At 50.4% G+C, this 24,875-nt stretch overlaps 1 protein-coding gene across 3 annotated transcripts in view; it reads right to left on the bottom strand.

Annotated features, from left to right (window-relative positions):
• Positions 1-24,875, bottom strand: part of PAX7 (paired box 7) — a 135,733-nt gene that overhangs the window by 59,323 nt on the left and 51,535 nt on the right. For all 3 annotated transcript variants that reach the window (XM_063176809.1, XM_063176807.1, XM_063176808.1), the window contains exons 6-7: positions 10,275-10,440; positions 8,878-9,071 (exon numbers count right to left, since the gene is read on the bottom strand). In XM_063176809.1, coding sequence (XP_063032879.1) covers positions 8,878-9,071; positions 10,275-10,440 — 360 coding nt within the window. The remainder of the gene's footprint in view (positions 1-8,877; positions 9,072-10,274; positions 10,441-24,875) is intronic.

Below are 24,875 nucleotides of genomic sequence, written 5' to 3'. Positions count from 1 at the left end.
AAAAAAAAAAAAGGGAAAAAAAAAAAAGGAAAAAAAAAGGCACCAGACGGAGAAAGGGATTGGTGGCACTGAGGGAAAGGAGACAGAGCGGCCTCTCCAGCGCCAGCAGGATCCCTGGAAATCAGGGAAGGACTTCCCAGAGCCAGGAGAGATCCCTGGAACTGAGGAAAAGAATTCTCAGAGCCTGGAGGGATCAGTGGAAATCAGGGAAGGAGTTCCCAGAGGATCCATGGAACTGAGGGGAGGAAATCCCAGAGCCAGGAGGATCCTTGGAAATAAGGGAAGGAATTCCCAGAGGATCCCTGGAAATCAGGGAAAGAATTCCCAGCGCCAGGAGGGATCCCTGGAACAGAGGGAAGGAGTTCCCAGAGCCAGGAGGGACCCATTGAAATCAGGGAAGGAGTTCCCAGAAGATCCATGGAAATCAGGGAAAGAATTCCCAGAGCCTGGAGGGATCAGTGGAAATCAGGGAAGGAATTCCCAGAGGATCCATGGAAATCAGGGAAGGAATTCCTAGAGCAAGGAGGATCCCTGGAACTGAGGGAAAGAATTCCCAGAGCCAGGAGGGATCCCTGAAAATCAGGGAAAGAATTCCCAGAGGATCCATAGAACTGAGAGAAACAATTTCCAGAGCCACGAGAGATCCCTGGCACTGAGGGAAGGAATTCCTAAAGCCAGGAGGACCCAAAGCTGAAATTGGGAATTCCAAGCTCCAGACACTGGGAATGAATTCAGGGAGCACAAAGCCAAAGCCACGGCAAGCCCTGAGGAAATTAAAGCCTCAGCTCCAAGGAGGTGACCAAGTTTCTCTTGGCTCTTTGTGCCTCTGGAATTGTCTCAATCCCTGCAGATCCCGCAGGGCTGTTGGGAGATCCCGAGCTCTCAGGAAGGACAAGGTCTGGAATTCCTGCTTTTTAGACAAGGCCTGCAATTCCTGCCTTTTAACCCCGTTCTGAGCTGTTTCCCAGCCCCAGCTGCCCCAAGCTGAGTTTTTTTGGCTCTGGGGGAGCCCTTGGAGACCCCGAGGTGCTGCAGGGAACGGGCACACGGAGGGTCCCAAAGGGAACGGGGAGGGGGCAGAGCTGGGACAAAGGGGCATTTCCCACCCTGGAATGTCCCCATTCCCTGGGTACAGACTGGGACAGTTACTGGAAAAGGGTTGGGAAGGGGGGTCTGGCACTGGCCAACAGTGAACAGCACTTGGTTTGCCATAATTATTAATATTACTGTTTCTATTACTATTACTATTACTATTACTATTACTATTACTATTACTATTACTATTACTATTACTATTATTAATATCATAATTCTTTAATAACCATAATAAATAAATTAATCCATATATATCAATATAATAAATAATAATAAATATATCAATATAAATAATAATATAATAAAATAATATATAATAATAAAAATAAATACCATGCCTATAATAAATTAATGTATTCATATATTATCATTAGTATGATGTTTATATAACCAATATAGATAAATATAGAAATATGATAATAAAATAAGATAAAATTACTAAATACAAATGATAAATGAATATATATATAATTATCATTATTATAATTATCACTGTATTTTACTTCATTCTCAATTATTGAACCCTCCTTATCTCAACACACAAACACACAATTTTATTTATTTTTTTTTACTTTTTTTCCCCCATTCCAGGGCTGGAAGTGAGAAACGGGGCCTGGACAAGAAGCTGGGTCAGGCTTAATTTCCAGCTGGGCTTAACCCCTCACCAGCCCAGCCCAGCCAAGCCGGTGTTTTCGGATGAAGTGTCACAGAATCCATTGGGATTTTGTGACATTTCACCCAGGATGAAGTCATGGGAGCCAAAATTCCCAGCTGAGCTCTGGGATGGAGGCGGAGCAGCCTGGGAAAGCCAGGAGGCTCCAGCGGCTGAGCTGGGCTTTGTGAGGCTGAAAAACAAAACTGGGACTAAACAAATCCTGAGTGAGGGCTGGGCAGGGCTCCCGCAGGATCTGACCCGGAGAGGGAGCATGGCTGGGGGTGGACCTGGGGTGGGCACCCCAAATCCCCATCTGGGAATGGGAATGGCACCCCAAATCCCTGTTTGGGAATGGGAATGTCACAGTGGGCACCCCAAACCCCTGTTTGGGAATGGGAATGGGAATGAGAATGAGAATGCCACAGTGGGCACCCCAAATCCCTGTTTGGGAATGGGAACACCTTGGTGGCCACCCCAAATCCCTGTTTGGGAATGGGAATGGGAATGGCAACCAATATCCCTGTTTGGGACTGGGAATGGGAATGTCACAATGGGCACCCCAAATCCCTGTTTGGGAATGGGAATGGGAATGGGAATGAGAATGCCACAGTGGGCACCCCAAATCCCTGTTTGGGAATGGGAATGCCACAGTGGCCATCCCAAATCTCCACTTGGGAATGGGAACACCTTGGTGGCCACCCCAAATCCCTGTTTGGGAATGGGAATGGGAATGGGAATGGGAATGGGAATGGGAATGTCACAGTGGGCACCCCAAATCCCTGTTTGGGAATGGGAACACCGCAGTGGCCACCCCAAATCCCTGTTTGGGAATGAGAATGGGAATGGCAACCCAAATCCCTGTTTGGGAATGGGAATGGGAATGTCACAGTGGCCACCTCAAATCTCTGTTTGGGACTGGGAACACTGCAGTGGCCTCCCTAAATCCCCATTTTCTCTTTGGTAATGGGAATGTCACAGTGACCACACCAAATCCTCATTTTCTGTTTGGGATTCGGAAAACCACAGTGGCCATCCCAAATTTCTGTTTGGGAATGGGAATGGGAATGGCACAGTGGCCATCCCAAATCTCTGTTTGGGAATGGGAATGGGAATGGCACAGTGGCCATCCCAAATCTCTGTTTGGGAATGCCACAGTGGCCACTCCAAATCCCCATTTTCTCTTTTGGGAGCAGGAACGCCACAGTGGCCACACAAAACGTCCTCATTTCCTGTTTGGGAATGGGAATGTCACGATGGCCACCCTAAATGCCCATTTTCTGTTTGGGATTGGGAAAACCACACTGGCCACCCCAAATCCCTATTTGGGACTGGGAACACCACCAGTGGCCTCCCTAAATTCCCATTTTCTCTTTGGTAATGGGAATGCTGCAGTGGCCACCCCAAATCCCCACTTTCTGTTTGGGAATGGGAATGACACAGTGGCCACCTCAAATCCCCATCTGAGAATGGGAATATCTCAGTGGCCACACTAAATTCCTGTTTGGGAAGGGGAACACTGCAGTGGCCACCTTAAATCCCCATTTTCTGTTTGGGACTGGGAATGCTGCAGTGGCCACCCCAAATCCCCACTTTCTGTTTGGGAATGGGAGTGCCACAGTGACCACCCCAAATCCCCATTTGGGAATGGGAACACCTTGGTGGCCACCCCAAATCTCTGTTTGGGAAGGGGAACACTGCAGTGGCCACCCTAAATCCCCATTTTCTCTTTGGGACTGGGAATGCTGCAGTGGCCACCCCAAATCCGAGTTTGGGAATGGGAACATGGCAGCGGCCATCCCAAATCCCCACTTTCTGTTTGGGAAGGGGAACACTGCAGTGGCCACCCTAAATCCCCATTTTCTGTTTGGGAAGGGGAGTGCCACAGTGACCACCCCAAATCTCCATTTGGGAATGGGAACATGGCAGTGGCCACCCCAAATCCCCATTTTCTGTTTGGGAATGGGAATGCTGCAGTGGCCCTCCCAAATCCTCGCTTTCTGTTTGGGAATGGGAAAACCACAGTGGCCACCCCAAATCCCCATTTGGGAGTGGGAATGTCACAGTGGCTATCCCAAATCCCCGTTTGGGAATGGGAACTGCTGTGGCCACCCCAAATTCTCACTTTCTAGTTGGGAATGAGAAAACCACAGTGGCACCCTGAAATCCCTGTTTGGGACTGGGAATGCCACACTGGCCATCCCAAATCTCTGTTTTCTGTTTGGGAATGGGAATGCCACAGTGGCCACCCCAAATCCCTACTTGGGAATGAAAATGTAACAGTGGCCACCCCAAATCCCCAATTTTTTTCTCTTTGGGAACAGGAACACTGTGGTGACCACCCCAAATCCCCGTTTTCTATTTGGGAACAGGAACACCCAAATCCCCATTTTCTCTTTTGGAACAGGAACACCGTGGTGGCCGTTGCAAATCCCCAATTTTTTCTCTTTGGGAACGGGAATGCTGTCCTTCTCCTCCCAGACTCCAGCTGCCAGCAGAGCCCGTGGATTCCAGCCAGGACACCCAATCCCGGGGTAACTGGATAGGGAGCAAAAGCTGGGAGCTCCTGGGCCCCTCTCCTTGTCTGAAGTGCCAAGAAATCCCCTCCTGCTGCTGCTGCTGCCATGAGGGAAACGAGAAACCCGGCCAGAGACAAATCACCATCACCCTCAGCTCCCAGTGTGGGGTTTCCAACCTCCTGAACTCCCTCTTCATCATCTTCTGAACCCTCTCTTTCTCACTCCCTGAACCCCTTCTTTTCCCATTCCTGAGCTCACTCTTTTCCCCTCCTGAACCCCCTCTTTCTCCCCCCCATCCTGAGCCCCCTCTTTCCAACCTCCTGAACCCCCGCTTTTTCCTCCTCTGTTCCCTCTTTCCCCCATCCTGAACCCCCTCTTTTCCCTCTCCTGAACCCTCTCTTTCCAATCTCCTGAGTCCCCTCTTTCTTTCCCACCTCCTGAATTCCCTCTTTCCCCCCTCCTGAGCTCCTTTTTCCCCTCCTGAACCCTCTGTTTTTCCCCTCCCAAGCTCCCTCTTTCACATCTTCCGAACCTCCTTTCTCCCTCCTGAACTCCCTTTTTCCTTCCTCCTGAGCTCCTTTCCCCCCCTCCAGAATCCCCTCTCTCCCATCTCCTGAGCTCCCTCTTTTTCCCTTCCTGAGCTCCCTCTTTCTTTCCCCCTCCTGAACTCCCAAATTCTTTCCCCCTTCCTGAAGCCCCTCTTTCCCCCATCCTCAACCCCTTCTTTTTCCCCTCCTGGATCCCCTCTTTCCAACGTCCTGAATCCCCTCTTTCCCATCTCCTGAGCCCTCTCTTTTTCCCCTCCTGAACCTCCTCTTTCCAACCTCCTGAACTCCCTCTTTTTCCTCCTGAGTTGCCTCTTTCCCATCTCCTGAACCTCCTCTTTCCCACCCCCTGAGCCCCTTTTCCCCCTTCCCGAACTCCCAAATTCTTTCCTCCCTCCTGAACCTCTCCTGAACTCCCTCTTTCCAACCTCCTGAACTCCCTCTTTCTCACGTCTTGAACCCCCTCTTTTCCCCCTTCTGAACCCCCTCTTTCCAACCTCCTGAACCCTCTATTTTTCCCATCTCCTGAGCTCCCTCTTTTCCCCCTCCTGAACCCCCTCTTTCTCACCTCCTGAACCCTCTCTTTCCAATCTCCTGAGCCCCCTCTTTCTTCCCCCCTCCTGAACTCCCTCCTTTCCACCTCCTGAGCTCCTTCTTTCTTTCCCCCATCCTGAGCCCCCTCTTTCCCACCCCCTGAACCCCCTCTTTCCCCCATCCTGAACTCCCTCTTTCCCACCCCCTGAACCCTCTCTTTTCCCCCTCCTGAACTCCCTTTTCCAACCTCCTGAACCCCCTCTTTCCACCTCCTGAGCTCCCTTTTTCCCCTCCTGAGCCCCCTCTTTCTTTTCCCCATCCTGAATCCCCTCTTTTTCCTCTCCTGAACCCCTCTCTTTCCAATCTCCTATGCCCCCTCTGTCTTTCCCACCTCCTGAACCCCCTCTTTCATTCCCCCCTCTTTTCTGTCTGTCTGATCCTTCCCCTTGCAGACAGGGCCCTCAGGCAGTTGGGAGGGTGGAATTTTCCTGGGATTTCCCTGGAATGCCCCAGCAGAGCCGGATCGTGCTCAGCAAAACTGATAAATCACCCAGAGCACCCCATAAAGAGACCCCCCCCCAAAAAAAAAAACTTCCCTAAAAAAGGACAAATCCAGGAATTCTTCATCCTGCTGGGAGCATTTCTCATCTCCTTCCACTAGGAACAGCAGAGGGCTTGGAAAGGCAGGAATTTTTTGATCAGGGAATGTAAAGCAGTCGGGAAATAACCTGGGTTAGGCTCTCAGCACACAAAGGGAACAGAATTTCCACACCGATATCTTGGCCCTCACATGATTAAAAGCTCTGGGAAAATGGGAATCTCCTCTTCCTGGGGGTGCAAAGCTCTCTTTTCTTCAGGCCTGCCAGATAAAGGCTCCTCTCTTTCCCATACAAAGGGCTTATGGGCTCAGGGATATCTGTCCCCAGCCTGAGCCTGGGGGCAGGGGAATTTGGGATTGGGATAAGCGCAAGAAAAGCCACGGTCTGGTCCTTTCAAGGAACCCCTGATTCTGCAGGACTGGGCAGGAGAGGATGAAGGGAAATGGAAATTGCAGGATGGCCTTCTCTGCGCCTGGGGCTCATCCCAGGCATCTCATCCCCGCCTTATTCCGTGGGGATAAATTGCACTTGGGATCATCTGAGTTAATCCTGGGCCCTGGCCCAGCTAACCCAGGCCTGCCTTTCAATCCCAGGCTGTATCCTCTGAGCCTGAGCCCAGTGCTCTCAGAAATCCCTTGTCAGAGGGATATCTGCCTATTCCCCCACGAATGTCCCTGTTTGGAGCAATAGCCAGCCCTGTGCCAGTCACATTTCAGTATTTTCCCATCCAGCCCTGTGCCAGTCACATTTCAAAATTTCCTCATCCAGCCCTGTGCCAGTCACATTTCTGTATTTTCCCATCCAGCCCTGTGCCATTCAATACTTCAATATTTTCCCATCCAGCCCCATACCAGTCACATTTCAATATTTTCTCATCCAGCCCCATACCAGTCACATTTCAGCATTTTCTCATCCAGCCCCATACCAGTCACATTTCCATATTTTCCCATCCAGCCCCATGCCAGTCAATATTTTAATATTTTTCCATCCAGCTGTGTGCCAGTCAATATTTTAATATTTTCCCATCCAGCTCCATGCCAGTCACATTTCAGTATTTTTCCATCCAGCCCTGTGCCAGTCACATTTCAAAATTTCCTCATCCAGCCCTGTGCCAGTCACATTCCAATATTTTCCCATCCAGCTTTATGCCAGTCAATATTTTAATATTTTCTCATCCAGCCCCATGCCATTCAATATTTCAGCATTTTCTCATCCAGCCCCATACCAGTCACATTTCCATATTTTCCCATTCTGCCCTGTGCCACTCACATTTCAATATTTTCCCATTCTGCTCTGTGCCAGCCACAGTTTTCCCACTCAAACCCAAAAGTGGGGATTTGAACCATTCCAGAGAAGTGCAAAGTTTCCCCCTTTCCACTGACACTCCGTGTTTGTTTCCACACCCAGCCTGCTGGACCTTAACTCCACACCCCTGATGTCCCTGCTTGTTGGACTTCAAACCCCTGCAGCTTTTCCATTCCAGGTGCCCACCTCGTTTCTCCTCCTCATCTCAAATTATTTTGGTTTTCCATCCTAAATAAACTGATCCCTGTGAAACAACTGCTGCCCTCCACACAACTCCATATCCCACGAGCGACCAAGAGTGGAAAAAACGGGATTTGGTGTCCCTCAGGATAAGGACAAGTCCTGGCTGCTCATTTTCAGTTCCACTTGATAACAAAGGTGAGCTTGGAGACTCCTTTCCTCCTCCAATCTCAGCAGGATTGTCTGCACGAGTTTCCCCAAATCAAACCCCAAATCTGCATCTCTGAGCTCAGCTCCGTGTCCAGCCAGACCTGGAGGAGCTCCAGGTTGTGCCTAAATCAGCCAGCTAGGATGAGCTGTGGAGTCCACCCAAGGTGTGCTGTCCTTGGGCTCACCCCCAGCCCCACAGGGTCCCCCCTGCTCCCCTGGGGTGGTTTTGGGGATGCTCCAGGTGTTGGGGTTCTGTCGCAGACATCTTTTATGGAAAATCCTTTCCTTAGAGTTTTTCCTCCTGAGAAGCCTCAGGAACCAAATGTAAACATTGATTATCTGCTGCTGTGGAATGCAACAGGTGCATCTGGGATTGGCCCATCTTAGATGTTTATAATTAATGGCCAATCACAGCCCAGCTGGCTTGGACAGAGAGTCCAAGACAGAGCCTTTGTTATCATTCTTTCTGATTCTATTCTTAGCTTAGCCAGCCTTCTGATGAAAACCTTTTCTTCTATTCTTTTAGTATAGTTTTAATGTAATATATATAATAAAATAATAAATCAGCCTTCTGAAACACGGAGTCAGATCCTCGTCTCTTTTTTCAACATAAGACCCGTGTGAACACCGTCACAGGGATCCCCTCACCCCAGCCTGGCTGTGGGAACGACCAGCAGACAGAGCTGCTGCTCATTAACAAACCAACTAATTGCTCTGCCTGCAGGAATTCCTGACCACAACAACCACCACGCCAACACCAACCCCAACCCCAACAACCGCGGTGCCGGCTCATCGCAGATATCTTTTGTGAAAATCCTTTCTTAGGATTTTTCCTGCTGAGAAGCTGAGAAGCTACAGCAACAAAATGTAAACAATGCTTATCTGCTGCTGTGGAATGCATCACGTGTGTCTGTGATTGGCCCATCTTGAATGTTTACAATTAATGGCCAAGCACAGACCTGATAGCTTGGACTCTCTGTCCGAGGCACAGATCTTTGTTATTGATTCCATTCTATTCTTAGCTAGCCTTCTGAGAGGAAACCTTTCCTTCTATTTCTTTTTAGTACAGTTATAATACAATATATATATCATAAAACAACAAATCAAGCCTTCTGAACATGGAGCCAACATTCTCATCTCTTCCCTCATCCAAGAACCCCTGTGACCACGGTCAGACCGGCTCGCCACGACATCCCGGAGCCGTCGGAAGGCAGAGAAGGCTGGAAAGGGGCACCTACCTGCGGGGAGAGGCCGTTGCTGACAGGGTTCATGTGGTTGGCGGGCGCTGCGGCGTTCATGAAGCTCTCGGAGTAGCTGGAGAAGCTGTGCCGGGCGCCGTAGGCAGAGCCGGAGTCGGCGGCGGCGGCCAGGCCGCCCTGGTGCATGGTGGAGGGCGGCAGCGGCTGCGGCCGGTGCACGGTGCTGCCGCCGTCTGCGGGGACACAGGGACACACACGGGCTGGGATCCTCCCAGAAACCCCTGGGACATCCCTGGGACACCCCCAGGAGACCCCTGGGACACCCCCGTGAAACCCCTGGGACACTCTTGGGAGATGCCCAGGAAACCCTTGGGAAACCTCCAGGAGACCCCTGAGAAACTCCAGAACACCCCCAGGAGACCCTGGGAAATCCCTGGGAGACTCCTGAGATATTCCCAGGAGACCCTTGGGAGACCCCCAGGAAATTCTTGGGAAACCCCCAGAAGACCCCTGGCAAACCCCGAAACACCCCTGGGAGACTCCTGAGATACCCCCAGGAGATCCCCGGGAGACCCCCAGGAAACCCTTGGGAAACCTCCAGGAGATGCCCCAGGAAACCCCCAGGAGACCCCTGGGAAATCTCAAGGAAACCCCAAGGAAACCCCAAGGAAACCCCTGGGAAATCTCAAGGAAACCCCAAGGAAACCCCAAGGAAACCCCTGGGAAACCCTCGGGAAACCCAAGAATGGCGGCTTGGCCATCCTGGGACACAGCAGCTCCACACTTGGCCAAATCTGGGTTTTGACTTCGTTTTCTCCCCCAAAAAGAGCCACGAATTCCTTGGGAAAGGCCAAATGCAGCTGGAATTAACAATGTTCCTTTTGACTTCGTTTTCTCCCCCAAAAAGAGCCACGAATTCCTTGGGAAAGGCCAAAGGCAGCTGGAATTAACAATGTTCCTTCCACTGGAGTATTCTCACCACTGAACCCCAGATTGGAGATTTACCCCCCATGAGGTAAATCCCACATAATTTGAGTAAATGACAAATAATAAATAGAGTAAATGCCCAGTTTACAAGGTAACTAATTAACAATATTCCTTCCACTGGAATATCCCCGCTGCTGAGCCCCAGATTGGAGATTTACCCACAATGAGGGATCACCCACACAATCCCAATTTACTGGGATGTGCTCCACGTCCAAAACTCCAGCTGTGGGACACCGGCACACAGCAGAAGGGACGTGGGATAGAGAACAGAAGAATTTCCATTGACTTGATGAAAAACCCCAATTTCCCCAACAAAACAAAACCCACAAGGGGCTCCCAGCTGTCCCAGGATGTCCCAGCCCAGAAGGGCCCAAGGAGAGAATCGGGGGTGGTTTGGAGGGGACCCCAAAGCCCTCAGTGAAGGGGGGGCAGGGGAGCAGGGGGCTCACCTTGGGAGATGGTGGTGCTGGGGTAGGACGAGTCGGGCAGCTGGTACGGGGGCAGCGCCGGCATCCCCGTGGGCGGGAAGCCCCCCGGCAGCAGGTGGTTGAAGGCTGCCAGCTGGTTGGCCCCGGCCTGCTTGCGCCAGCGTGCCCGCCGGTTGCTGAACCACACCTGGGGGGACAGAGAACAGCCCGGGGGTGACACCTGAGTAATGTTTGTAACACCTTGGGGACAGGAAAAAGCCACACCTGGGGGGACAGAGAACAGCCTGTGGGTGACACCTGAGTAATGTCTTGGGGACAGGAAAAAGCCACACCTGGGGGGACAGAGAACAGCCCGGGGGTGACACCTGAGTAATGTTTGTAACACCTTGGGGACAGGAAAAGCCACACCTGGGGGGACAGAGAACAGCCCGGGGGTGACACCTGAGCAACGCTTGTCACACCTTGGGGACAGGAAACACCCCACAGGTGACATCTGAGCAATGTGTGTCACACCTGAGCAAGGCATGTCACACCTGGGGACAGAGAACAGCCTGTGGGTGACATCTGAGCAATGTGTGTCACACCTGAACAATGCATGTCACACCTGGGGGGACAGAGAACAGCCCGTGGGTGACATCTGAGTAATGTTTGTAACACCTTGGGGACAGGAAAAAGCCACACCTGGGGGGACAGAGAACGGCCTGGGGGTGACACCTGAGCAACGCTTGTCACACCTGGGGGACAGGAAACACCCCACGGGTGACACCTGAGTAATGCGTGTCACACCTGGGGGACAGACAACACTGTGTGGGTGACATCTGAGCAATGTGTGTCACACCTGAGCAATGCATGTCACACCTGGGGGGACAGAGAACAGCCCGTGGGTGACATCTGAGCAATGTGTGTCACACCTGAGCAATGCATGTCACACCTGGGGACAGAGAACAGCCTGTGGGTGACACCTGAGTAATGTTTGTAACACCTTGGGGACAGGAAAAAGCCACACCTGGGGGGACAGAGAACGGCCTGGGGGTGACACCTGAGCAACGCTTGTCACACCTGGGGGACAGGAAACACCCCACGGGTGACACCTGAGTAATGTGTGTCACACCTGGGGGACAGACAACACTGTGTGGGTGACATCTGAGCAATGTGTGTCACACCTGAGCAATGCATGTCACACCTGGGGACAGAGAACACCACGTGGGTGACATCTGAGCAATGTGTGTCACACCTGAGCAATGCATGTCACACCTGGGGACAGAGAACAGCCTGTGGGTGACACCTGAGTAATGTTTGTAACACCTTGGGGACAGGAAAAAGCCACACCTGGGGGGACAGAGAACGGCCGGGGGGTGACACCTGAGCAACGCTTGTCACACCTGGGGGACAGGAAACACCCCACGGGTGACACCTGAGTAATGCGTGTCACACCTGGGGGACAGACAACACTGTGTGGGCGACATCTGAGCAATGTGTGTCACACCTGAGCAATGCATGTCACACCTGGGGACAGAGAACACCACGTGGGTGACATCTGAGTAATGCCTGTTACACATGGGGGACAGAGAACACCCTGTGGGTGACACCTGAGCGATGCCTGTCACACATGGGGGAAAGGAAACATCCCGCAGGTGACATTTGAGCAATGTCTGTCACACCTGGGGGGACAGAGAACAGCCCGTGGGTGACACCTGAGCAATGTATGTCACACCTGAGCAATGCATGTCACACCTGAGGGGACAGAGAACACCCCACAGGTGAGACCTGAGCAATGCCTGTCACACCTGGGGAAAGAGAACACCCCGTGGGTGACACCTGAGCAGTGTCTGGCACACCTGGGGGACAGAGAACACCTGAGAAATGCATGTCACACCTGGGGGGACAGAGAACATCCCACGGGTGGCACTTGAGCAATGTATGTCACACCTGGGGGTCAGGAAATGCCCTGTGGGTGACATCTGAGCAGTGCCTGGCACACCTGAGGGGACAGGAAACACCCCATGGGTGACACCTGAGTAATGCCTGGCACACATGGTGGGACAGGAAACACCCTGTGTGTGTGACACCTGAGCAATGTATGTCACACCTGGGGGACAGAGAATACCGGGTGGGTGACACCCGAGCAATGCCTGGCACACCTGGGGGACAGAGAACACCCCATGGGTGACACCTGAGCAATGTTTGTCACACCTGGGGGACAGAAAACACTCCACAGGTGACACCTGAGTAATGCCTGGCACACCTGGGGGGATGGGAAACATCCCACAGGTGACACCTGAGCAAAGTATGTCACACCTGGGGGACAGAGAACACAGAGAACACTCCATGGGTGACACCTGAACAGTGTCTATCACACCTGGGGGACAGAGAACACCCCACAGGTGATACCTGAGGAGTGTATGCCACACCTGGGGGACAGGAAAAGCCACGCCTGAGGGGACAGGAAACACACCGTGGGTGACACTTGAGCAACGTATGTCACACCTGGGGGACAGAGAGCACAGAGAACACCCCATGGGTGACACCTGAGCTCTCCCTGTCACACCTGGGGGACAGAGAGCACAGAGAACACTCCATGGGTGACACCTGAGCTGTGCCTGTCACACCTGGGGGACAGAGAACACAGAGAACACCCCATGGGTGACACCTGATCTCTCCCTGTCACACCTGGGGGACAGAGAACACAGAGAACACTCCATGGGTGACACCTGAGCTGTGTCTGTCACACCTGGGGGACAGAGAACACAGAGAACACCCCATGGGTGACACCTGAGCTGTGCCTGTCACACCTGGGGGACAGAGAACACAGAGAACACCCCATGGGTGACACCTGATCTCTCCCTGTCACACCTGGGGGACAGGACCCTGCAGGTCACAACTGAGCTCTGCCTGTCACACCTGCCAGCAGCACCCGCTGGCCAAAGCCAAGCCCAGGCTCGAGCTGCTCCTGGACCATAGTAGGTCCTTCACCCTGGAGTGTGGACGTGAATCCCACCACCCCTCCTCACTTCCCTCTCCCTGCTGACCCCAAACCCCCATCCCCGTCCCCCCCCCAGGATTTTGGGTGGATCCTCGCAGGATTTTGGGTGGATCCTCGCAGGATTTTGGGTGGATCCTCGCAGGATTTTGGGTGGATCCTCCCAGGATTTTGGGTGGATCCTCCCAGGATTTTTGGTGGATGCTGCTCCCAGCTGTGGGGGTGGACAGGGATTCACAGAATGACCAGGTTGGACAAGACCTTCAGGATCAAGGAGTCCAACCCAGCCCCAACACCTCAACTAAACCCTGGCACCCAATGCCACATACAGGGATGGTGACTCCACCGCCTCCCCGGTTCCTGGAATCCCCAAAATTCAGAGAATTCACAGAATTCCCTCAAATTCACAGAATCATCAGGCTGGAAGAGGCCTACAAGATCATCGAGTCCAACCCAGCCCCATTACCTCAACTAAACCCTGGCACCCAGTGCCTCATCCAGGCTTTGTTAAACACACCCAGGGATGGTGACTCCACCACCTCCCCGGGCAGAACATTCCAGAGCTTTATCACCTTTCTGTAAAAACCTTTATCACCTTTTCTGTAAAAAACTTTCTCCTAATATCCAACCTGTGTTTCCCTTGGTGCGGTTTGAGGCTGTGAGCTCTGGTTCTGTCAGTTCCTGGAGAAAGGTGCCTGAGCACAGGCACCTTTCAGAAAGTTCTAGAGAGTGTTAGGATCACCCCTGAGTCTCCTTTTCTCCAGGCTGAACACCCGCAGCTCCCTCAGTTGTTCCTCACAGGGTTTGTGCTCCCAGCCCCTCTCCAGCCTCGTTGCCTCCTCGGGATGTCCTCAAGCTCTCCAAGTCCTTCCCAAATTGAGGTCCCACACCCACAATGGGGTTTGTGCGCTCCCGAAAAGTCCATCCCAGGGAGATGCCCCGCTGCCACCTGGCCCTCCCCGTTATCTGCGAGGCTGGGAATTCTGCCGGAGGATTAAGCGCCATAATAGCGGCCCTGTTAGGAGGGATCAATGGCCAGATTAGCATCGTGCTCGCGGTGTTAGACAAGCTCGAGAGATGGACCCGCCCCGCAGGGAGATCGGGGCTCGGCTCCTCTCAGAGCCCTGCCCTGCCTGCAATGATGCCTCAGGTTTAGATTTTATATTTTCCAGGTCCTGTTCCGCTTTAATGCGTGGGTCTGGGCTTTATTTTAGGGATGGGAAGGAAGGACACGGGGCAAACAAACCCCCGGAGCAGCCAGGATTAGCAGGGCTCCGAGCAGTGCCCTTGTACAGCTGAGTCACAGCTCAGCTCTGCAAAGAGATGGACACACCTCGGGATAACAGCCCTGAAATCTTCCCCAGCTTTTCCAGCCTCCGTGTTCATGGAATTGCACCGAGCTCTGTGCTGGCACCAGCCCCAAAACACTTTGCCACCGATGCCTCAGGTTTAGATTTTCTGGTTTTCAGATTCTGTCCTGATATCTCAGGTTTAGATTTTCTATTTTTCACATTCCGTGCTGATATCTCAGGTTCAGCTTTTCTATTTTTCAGATTCTGTGCTGATATCTCAGGTTTAAATTTTCTGTTTTTCACATTCTGTGCTGCTTTGGTGCGTGGGTCTGGGCTTCGCATCAGGGCACGGTGAGCTCTGCACAGAGCAGGGAGACAAAACAATTCCTGCTCTGCTGGCACCAAGGACAAATGATCCAAATCTCAGCCCAGGAGCACAAACAACGTGGAATGGAGAGAGAAAAACAAGGATGGGACTGCATGGGCTAAAGCTGGAATTGGACAATGAACTGCAAGATGCAAATGGAGCAGAATTTATAACAGTGAGAGACCCCATGAGCGGTTGTGCATTTTGTGACGATTTTGGTTCATTTTTTGTCCATTTTGTGTTCATCTTGGACTAATTTTGTGACATTTTGTGTTCATTTTGTGCCATTTTGGGTCCATCTTGAGCTCATTTTGTGACATTTTTGGGTTCATTTTGTGACCATTTTGGTTCATCTTGAGTTCATTTTGTGACCATTTTGGGTTCATTTTGTGACCATTTTGGTTCATCTTGGGTGCAGCCCTGGCTGGGCTCTTGTGCTGCCCCAGGTGGATCCATTGAGGGGATCCTTTCATTAAATCCCTATTTTATTCTTTAGCTCTGTCCAGTCTCTGTTCTAGCTCAGCCTTCCCAAGGCATCAGCAGGAGCTCTGCAGCCAGCCCAGAATGTTGCTGCAACCTCTGCATTAAAATAAACCCAGCCTAAACACTGGAGCAAAGCTGAGCTCAGCTCTGCTGCTTCACCTGCGAGGCTCCAGAGGAGCTTTTGTAATTCCTGCTGCTGAACCCCAGAACAGAGATTTACCCAGAATTTGGGGTCACCCACACAACCTCCAATTTATGGAATGTGGTCTTAGGGGTTTGGCATTCCTGGTGGGTTTTACTGGGAGAAGTCTTCATTTCTGCAGGGTAAAAAGGGTTTCCTAAATGTTTTATCAGGAGCAATCCCATTTCTGCAGAGCAAAAAGGGTTTCCTAAATGTTTTATCAGGAGCAATCCCATTTCTGCAGAGCAAAAAGGGTTTCCCAAGTGTTTCACTGGGGAATTCTCCTTTCTGCAGGGTAAAAAGAGATTCCCAATGTTTTACCAGGGGAAATCCCTTTTCTGCAGGGTAAAAGTGGTTCCCAAGTGTTTTATTGGGAGCAATCCAATTTCTGCAGGATAAAAAGAGATTCCTCAGAATTTTATCTGGGGAAATCTCCTTCTGCAGAGCAAAAAGGGTTTCCCAAGTGTTTCACTGGGGAAGTCTCTTTTCTGTAGGGTAAAAAGGGTTTCCTAAATGTTTTGTTGGGAGCAATCCCATTTCTGTAGGGTAAAAAGGGTTTCCTAAATGTTTTATTGGGAGGAATCCCATTTCTGTAGGGTAAAAAGAGATTCCTAAGAATTTTATCTGGGGAAATCTCCTTCTGCAGAGCAAAAAGGGTTTCTCAAGTGTTTCACTGGGGAAATCTCCTTTCTGCAGGGTAAAAAGGGCTTCCCAAGTGTTTCACTGGGGAAATATCCTCTCTGCGAGGTAAAAAGGGTTTCCCAAGTGTTTTATCGGGGAAAATCTCCTTTCTGCAGAGCAAAAAGAGCTGCCCAAGCTGCCTGGTGGGATGGGTTTGCTCCATTTCAGCACAGAGGGCTCTCAGGTCTGTTCTGTTTGGGGTTCACGAGGATAAGCTTTCAGGCCAGATGAGAACACAGCTGCTGAGCTTTGGGAGGCCTCAAGAGTTTCTGCAAAACACGATTGAATTTCACAGCAATGGGAAAAAAACTGAGCAAAAATCAGGAGTGGGGGAAACCCCCCCCTCCTTCCATCAGGTTCCCAAGCTGCTCAGCCTCAGAGCAGGAGCTGGGCTTGAAAAGGGTTCCCACACCTTGGGGGCCAACCTCAAACTCCCTTCCCAAATCCTGCAGAACTAAACCCAAACTCCCCCAAATCTGCAGAACCAACCCCAAACTCCCTTCTCCAAATCCTGCAGAGACAACCCCGAAATCTCTTCCCCAGGTGCTGCAGAACCAACCCCAAACTCCTTTCCTCAAATCCTGCAGAACCAAACTCAAAATTCATTCCAAAATCCTGCTGAAAAAGCCCCAAACTCTCTTCCCCAACTGCAGCATAACCAGCCCCAAACTCCTTTCCTCAAATCCTGCAGGGCTACCCCAAACTCCATTCCCCAAATCTGCAGAAACAGCCCCAAACTCCCTTCTCCAAATGGTGCAGAGACAACCCCAAACCCCCTTCCCCCAGACACTGCAAAGCCCAACCCCAAACTCCTTTCCCCAAATCCTGCAGAACCAACCCCAAATTCCCTTCTTCAAATCCTGCTGAAAAACCCCCAAACTCCCTTCCTCAGACACTGCAGAACCAACCCCAAACTCCCTTCTCCAAATGGTGCAGAGACAACCCCAAACTCCCTTCCCCAGACACTGCAAAATCAACCCCAAATTCCCTTCCCAAATGCTGCAGAACCAAACCCCAAACTCCCATCTCCAAATGGTTCAGAACCAACCACAAACTCCATTACCAAATCCTACTGGAAAAACCCCAAAATCCCTTCCCCAAATCCTGCAGAACCACCCCAAACTCGTTACCCAGACACTGCAAAATCAACCCCAAACTCTGTTCCCCAGACACTGCAGAACCAAAACCAAACTCCCTTCTCCAAATCTTGCAGAACCAACCCCAAACAAACCAACTCCCTTTTGCAAATCCTGCTGAAAAAGCACAAACTCCCTTCTTCAAATCCTATGGAAAAAACCTCAAACTCCCTTCCCCAAATCCGGCAGAACCAACCCCAAACTCCCTTCCCAGACACCACAGAACCACAGTCCCACAAGCCCCAAACAGGATCCCAGTCTCAAAATGGGCATCTTTCTATCGAGTTCCCTACAAACAATTCCCCATTCCTAGGTGTTGTTCTTACAGGAAAAGGCAATTTTCACTCAGGAGGTTCTGCCTCCCCTTCCTGTCTGCTGGGCAGGGTCCCCTGAGCTTCCCCTCGGGGTTGGTTTGGGGTTCCCGGATCTGTTCCCCCTTTCTGGGCTGCTATGGGGTTCCCTGTGGGGTTATTGTGGGGTTCCTGGATCTGTTCCCCATTTCTAGGGTGCTGTGGTGGCCATTTGATCAAACCCCGCTTTCTGGGGTTGTTCTGGGGTCACTCTAGGTTTCCCTGTGGAGCTCCTCTGGAGTTTCTGGATCTGTTCCCCATTCCTGGGGTTGCTCTTGGATCTGTTCTTGGTTTCTTGGGTTGCTCTGGGGTTCCCTGGACCTGTTCCCCATTCCTGGGGTTGCTCTGGCGTTACACAGGGGTTCCCTGTGGGGTTTCTGGATCTGTTCCCCATTTCTGAGGTGCTCTGGGGCTACTCTGGGGTTCCTGGATCTGTTCTCTGTTCCCGAGTAGCTCTGGGGTACCCCAGATCTGTTCCCTGTTTGTGGGGTCACTCTGAGGTTGCTCTGGGGTTCCCTATGGGGCTGCTCTGGGGTTCCTGGAATCTGTTCCCTGTTTCTGGGGTTGCTGTGGGGTTCCCTGGATCTGTTCCCCATTCCTGGTGTTGCTCTGGGGTTCCTGTGGTGCTCTGGGGTCACTCTGGGGTTGCTCTGGGATGGCTTTGGGGTTCCCTGTGAGATCACTTTGGGGTTGCTCTGGGGTTCCTGAGGTTGCTCTGGGGTTCCTGGGGTTGCTCTGGGATCACTCTGGGGTTCCTGGGCTGCTCTGGCCCCATTTTACCAAACCCCTCTCCAGGCCCGCGGTGCCTCAGGCAGGCCCCAGGCCCAGCCAGGCCCCATTTCCAGCTGCTTTTCACACCACGAACACCAGAACTCCCCGGCTCCCTTCATGGTGCCAGTGAGCTCTGGGAGGTTTGTGGGGCCCTGGCAGGTCCTTGGCACCCAGCCCTGCCTGCCCAGAGCCCTCAGAGGGTGACAGAAATGGGTCACCCCCGTCCTGTGAGCTCCGGGCCAGCGGGGCCAGCGGGGCCGCGGCTCCTGGCACCCAAACACCCCAAATCTGGGACAGGGCTGAGGGGACAGCCCTGAATGGACCCCGAGCACTTTGCATTCATCCTGCCCTGTCCATGGAAGGTTCTGGGAGCAGGGAGCAGCACAAAGGAATAAAGGAATAACCTAAATAACCTTTTGTGTGCCCTGGTCGTGCAAAGAGGATCCCCTGGGCCTTTTTTGGTCCTGCACGGGTGGAAATTCCAGTGTGGAATTGGGGCTGTGGGACTGCTCTGCTCCTGAAATGTCACCCCCTTCCACTCCCACAGCTTGGGGATTTCTGGTGCTTAGGAGAGAAATAAACTTTGTCTTTGCAGAGGAAAAGCAATGGAATAAACCTTGTCTTTGGAGAGAAAAATGGGAGAAAGAAACCTCTTTGCAGAGGAAAAGGAGAGAAAGAAATCTTGTCTTCTCTTGTCAGAGAAACAGTAGAGAAAGAAACCCCTTGGAAGGGGAAAAGTGAGGAATAAACCTCCTTGCACAGGAAAAGGAGAGGAAGAAATGTTCTCCTCTCAGAGGAAAAGGAGAGAGAGAAACCTCTTTGAAGAGGAAAAGGAGAGAAACAAACCTTGTCTTTGCAGAGAAGGAGAGAAAGGAAATTCCTTGAAGAGTAAAAGAGAGGAATAAGCCTCCTTGCAGAGGAAAAGGAGAGAAAGAAACCTCTTTGCAGAGGAAAAGAGAAGAAATAAACTTTGTCTTTGCAGAGGAGGAGAGAAAGGAAACTCCTTGCAGAGGAAAAGAACAGAAAGAAACCTCTTTGAAGAGGAAAAGAGGAGAAATAAATTTTGTCTGTGCAGAGGAAAAGTAGAGAAATAAACCTTGTCTTTGCAGAGGAAAAAAGAGGAATAAACCTTTCTTTGCAGAGGAAAGGGCTGGGGCTGGAAGAGCCACCCTACAAAGATCCAGATCCCAGTGCAGAGATCAGCACATTAAAGTCCAGCACCTGCAGCAAAACCAGGGCCAAGATCCAAATCCAGGCACAGAGAGAGGAAGAGAAAGGGAACCTCAACGATTTCTGACCTTTCCAAGAGTGGGAAAGTTCTTTTCTTTTCCCAACCAAGAGCCAGAGACTGCAAATCCAGCTGGGATGAGGTGGAAGAAGATGTGGAGTGAGATGTTCTAAGGTGGGACAGGAGGATTTGGCCGCCCTGGGGTCTGATTTGTGTGATCAAAACACAGCTCGGAACAGATTTGTGCCGTTTCACGGCCCGTGTGAGGGGATTTTTGTCTCATTTACACTTTCAATCTGTTCGGGATTAAAATCCACCTGTGCGAGAGCGACGCCTCCCGCCCTGCCTCCCCCACGCGGTGTCATTCCTTTGTTTTATCGGAGATAAAAGGATCCTCGGGATCCCTTTACAGCCAGGTAGAGCCACCCTGGGGATGAGCCTTTTTGCTCTGCAGTGTTGGAGAAGAAAGGGAAGATAAACTCCAAGGGAGAGGATTATCAGCCAGGAAATCCAGTTCCTAATTACGCTCCTCCTGTGACTCCAGGAAAACTGTTGCTTTTGGGATTGAAATCAAGCAATTTGAGTCCTTACACAGGTTAAACTGAGGATAAACCCCCTATTTTTTCACATTTTGGGCCATTTCCACACTCAGCCAGATGAGACTGAGCCTCTTTCTCACTGGAAGGTGCCAGTGCAAGATCTTGGTGCTTGCTGGAGCCAAACAAATGAAAAATTATAACATTAAAAAATCCACCTGCACCAAAAGAGGTTCTCAGGAGGTGAAAGAAGGTCTTCCCACTGAGCCTGGCTGGAGGCTGCAGCCCCGCAAATATGTGCCATATTGTTAATAAATTATGTCAATATATCATTATATTCTATATTATATTCTATATTATTATATCTTATAAATAGATTATTTTATTATTCTATTTATTGTTAATAAAATATTTAATATTTAATATAATTTTATTTATTTTATAGTAATATTAATATCTAATATTAATTTTATTAGTATTTGATGTTATTATAGATCATCTATATTATTTACATTATAAATAGTTTATTATCTTATATATTGTTAATAAAGTAATTTAATATTATTATATATAATCGATATTGTTATATATTATAAATATTTTATTATTTTATTTATTGTTAATAAAGTAGTTTAATAGTATTACATACAATCTCTATTATTATATATTATAAATAATTTATCATTTTATTTATTGTTAATAAAGCAGTTTAATATTGTTATGTATAATATATATTATTATACATAATAAGTATTTTATTATTTAATGTATTGTTAATAAATTAAATTTTAATTTTTCATTTTATTGCCCAAACAGGTCTATTCTGCCCCTCATTCGTCACCCCGAGAATAAAAAGCAGAGCCTCTGCAGCTAATGACGTTTGCAATTCCTCCCCTTCCCCCAGCTCAAAGGTGGCTGGGGCCTTTTATGCTCATAAATCATTTTATTGGTGGTTGAAATCCCGAGGCTGGAGCAGCTCGCTGTAATGCGAGGTGCACTTCAAAGGGAACCTGCCTTCAGTTCCCGCCTGCTCGGGGTTTATCAGCCCCGAAAGATTCCCTGCCACGGGATCCTGTTACACCATGGCGAGCCTGGCGTGGAGCCTGGCCCGCCGCAACCGCACGGAGGAGGGAGAGGAGGAAGGCTGGGAGCTGCCAGGGAGGTTTCTCTGAGGCTGTGCTTACAAAAGGGTTCCCACACCTTGGGGGCCAACCCCAAACTCCCTTCCCAAACCCTGCAGAGACAACCCCGAAATCTCTTCCCCAGATGCTGCAGAACCAAACCCAGACTCCCTTCCCCAAATCCTGCATAACCAACCCCAAAATCTCTTCACCAGACCCTGCAGAAGCAAACCCAAAATCTCTCCCCCAAGTCCTGCTGAAAATACCCCAAACTCTCTTCCCCAAATCCTGCATAACCAACCCCAAAATCTCTTCACCAGACCCTGCAGAAGCAAACCCAAAATCTCTCCCCCAAGTCCTGCTGAAAATACCCCAAACTCTCTTCCCCAAATCCTGCAGAACCAACCCGAAACTCCTTTCCTCAGATCTGCAGAACCAGCCCCAAAATCCTTTCCTCAGATCCTGCGGGGCTACCCAAAACTCCTTTCCCAGACACTGCAGAACCAACCCTAAACTCTTTTCTCTTAATCCTGCAGAGCCAACCTCAAACTCCCTTCCTCAAATCAGAAACAAACCCAAATTCCCTTCCCAAATCCTACTGAAAAAACCCCAAACTTCCTTTCCAGACACTGCAGAACTAGTCCCAAACTCCTTTCCTCAAATCCCACAGAACCAACCCCAAACTCCCTTCCCAAATCCTCCTGAAAATACCCCAAACTCCCATCCCCAGAGACTGCAGAACCAAACCCAAAATCTCTTCCCCAAATCCTACTGAGCCAACCCCAAATTCCCTCCCCAGACCCTACAAAACCAAGCCAGAATTTGGGCCCGGCGCTTGGGGAAGAATCAGCAGCAGGAAAATCAGCAGCTGCTGGTTCTTCCCCAAAGCAGAGGAGCTGTACCTGCTGCTTTTGGGGTTTTCCCCACTGATCAGTTCCCAAATAATGCCTTAAATAAAGAAATGTGTCCTAGAAACCACCTGGCATTGCTGAGGGGGAGCAGAGATGGGATGGAAAAATCTGGGATGGAGATACCCAAGGAGTCCTTGTGCCACTGCACTTTGCTCAGCCATGCTTCTGAATGTCTTAAATTTCCTGAATATCATAAATATCCTGAATATACTGGGTATCCTGGATATCCTGAATATCCTGGATATCCCTCAGGCCTCCCATCCCTGTGCCTTAGGTTGGAAATGGGGCTGTGTATTCTATTCCTATCTGTGGGGCAGTTAAATTCTATAATTGGGCAGTTTTCTTTATCTCTTCCACAACCACTGAGTGTCCCTGCATGGCTGATGAAATTCCATCATCCCATGGGGACATGCTCTGCCCAGGGGAGGAGCCAAGCATTCCTACCTGGATACAATCTGAGGTTTGGGACACCAGGGCAGCCTTTGCCCCCTGCATTCTGAGAGGAGCAGCTTTGTGCTGCCCTGCATTGCCAGAGGAGCAGCTTTGTGCTGCCCTGCATTGCCAGAGGAGCCCAGGCCCATCTGCAGCAGCCCTGGAGCTGCAGAGGAAAACTCCACCCTTCTCCAGTGTCACAGACATCTTTTATGAAAAATCCTTTCCTTAGGATTTTTCCTCCTGAGAAGCTGAGAGGCCTCAGGAACAAAATGCAAACAATGGTTATCTGCTGCTGTGGAATGCAACAGGTGCATCTGTGATTGGTCTCATGTGGTTGTTTCTAATTAATGTCCAATCACAGTCAGCTGGCTCGGACAGAGAATCCGAGACAGAAGCTTTTGTTATCATTCTTTCTTTTTCTATTCTTAGCTGGCCTTGTGATGAAATCCTTTCTTCTATTCTTTTAGTATAGTTTTAATATAATATATATGATAAAATAATAAATCAAGCCTTCTGAAACACAGAGTCAGATCCTCGTCTCTTCCCTCATCCTCAGACCCCTGTGAACACCGTCACACTCCAGGTTCCCTGCTCCAACAGAACCACAGCTGGCACTGCAGGAGGGCTGAGCCACCATGGGATGGGACTGTGCCACCACCTTGACCCACAGCTCCTGTTCTGACTCTGTCAGTGTTGTTTTCTATTACTGCATTGGTTTTTTGTCAGTTTGTTTTAGTTTTGTTTGTTTGTTTGTTTTAAAATTTTTCTTCCCTAGTAAAGAACTATTATTCCTATTCTCATATCTTTACCTGAGAGCCCCTTAATTTCAAATTTATAACAATTCAGAGGGGGAGAGGAGGTTTACATTTTCCATTTCAGGGGGGGCTCCTGCCTTCCTCAGCACACACCTGTCTTTTCAAACCCAGACACCCTGCTGGAGCAGCTGCCTGCCAGGATGGGGCTGGAGCGAATTATCCCAGCTCTGGGTCAGCTCCCACAATTTGTCAGACAAGGAGAGGAAAGGAAGGTCAAAAAGAGCCTCCTGTGGGAGGGGGAAAAAAAAACCCTGTTGTGCTCCTGCTCAGCCTAATCAGGACTTGATGTGGGAGAAAGATGGATGGGGTGGATGAGGAAATAAATGGAAACAGGGCTGGGAAAGCCAAGGAGCTGCAGCACCTGTTTGTGCTCAGGGGCTGCAGGAACCAGGTGGGAAAGGCTCTTTTATGGCCTCAGCACACCCAGAAAGTTCCACGGGGTCAGCTGAGGGCTCTTCCCAGCTGGGAAAGGGGATTCTGCTGGGTCAGGGTCTCAACACGCCCCAAATATTCCAAAAGGTCAGCTGAGGGCCTTTCCCAGCTGGGGAAAGGGGATTCTGCTGGGTCAGGGGATCAGGACACCCCAAATATTCCATAGGGTTGGCTGAGAACCCTTCCCAGTTGGAGAAAGGGGATTCTGCTGGGTCAGGGGATCAGGACACCCAAATATTCCATAGGGTTGGCTGAGGGCCTTCCCCAGCTGGAAAAAGGGGATTCTGCCTCAGGACACCCCAAATATTCCACAGGGTCACCTGAGGGCCTTTCCCAGCTGGAAAAAGGGGATTCTGCCTCAGGACACCCCAAATATTCCACAGGATCAGCTGAGGGCCTTCCCCGGGTGGAAAAAGGGGATTCTGCTGGGTCAGAATATCCCGAATATTCCATGGGGGATTCCAAGGGGATTTTGCCAGGTCAGGGCCTCTCCCAAAACAGAGCAGAGCATTGTCCATCCTACCAAAAGCTGGAATTCAGGGGATGGAGGGGAGTTTTAGGGAGGAGCTGGGGAGACCCCAAGGATATTCCCTGCTCCATCCTTCCAGGTGGGATCCCCTAAATCCACACCACAGCGGGAACATTTCCTGTGCTGGCTGTGACACCAGGGATGTGGGAGCATCACCAAGGCCACCGAGATGATTCCTGAGAGAACAGGAAAAAAATTCCCAGCAGGACACCCAGATTTGGGAACCCTTTGGGTTTTTTTCCTGCTGTCCCTGCTCTGGTTCAGTGCTGAGCTTCTTCCTCTGGTGGGTGATGTGGTGGAGATAAATATGAAATATGAAATATTCAATTTTAAACCAGGTTAGTGGAGCAGAACAAATGGCTCCTCACAAATGA

This window comes from Melospiza melodia, chromosome 26 (assembly GCF_035770615.1).
Source record: "Melospiza melodia melodia isolate bMelMel2 chromosome 26, bMelMel2.pri, whole genome shotgun sequence".
In the NCBI taxonomy this organism is placed as follows: Eukaryota; Metazoa; Chordata; class Aves; order Passeriformes; family Passerellidae; genus Melospiza; species Melospiza melodia.
Note: the sequence above shows the minus strand (reverse complement) of the source record. Positions and strands in the feature narration are given on the sequence as shown.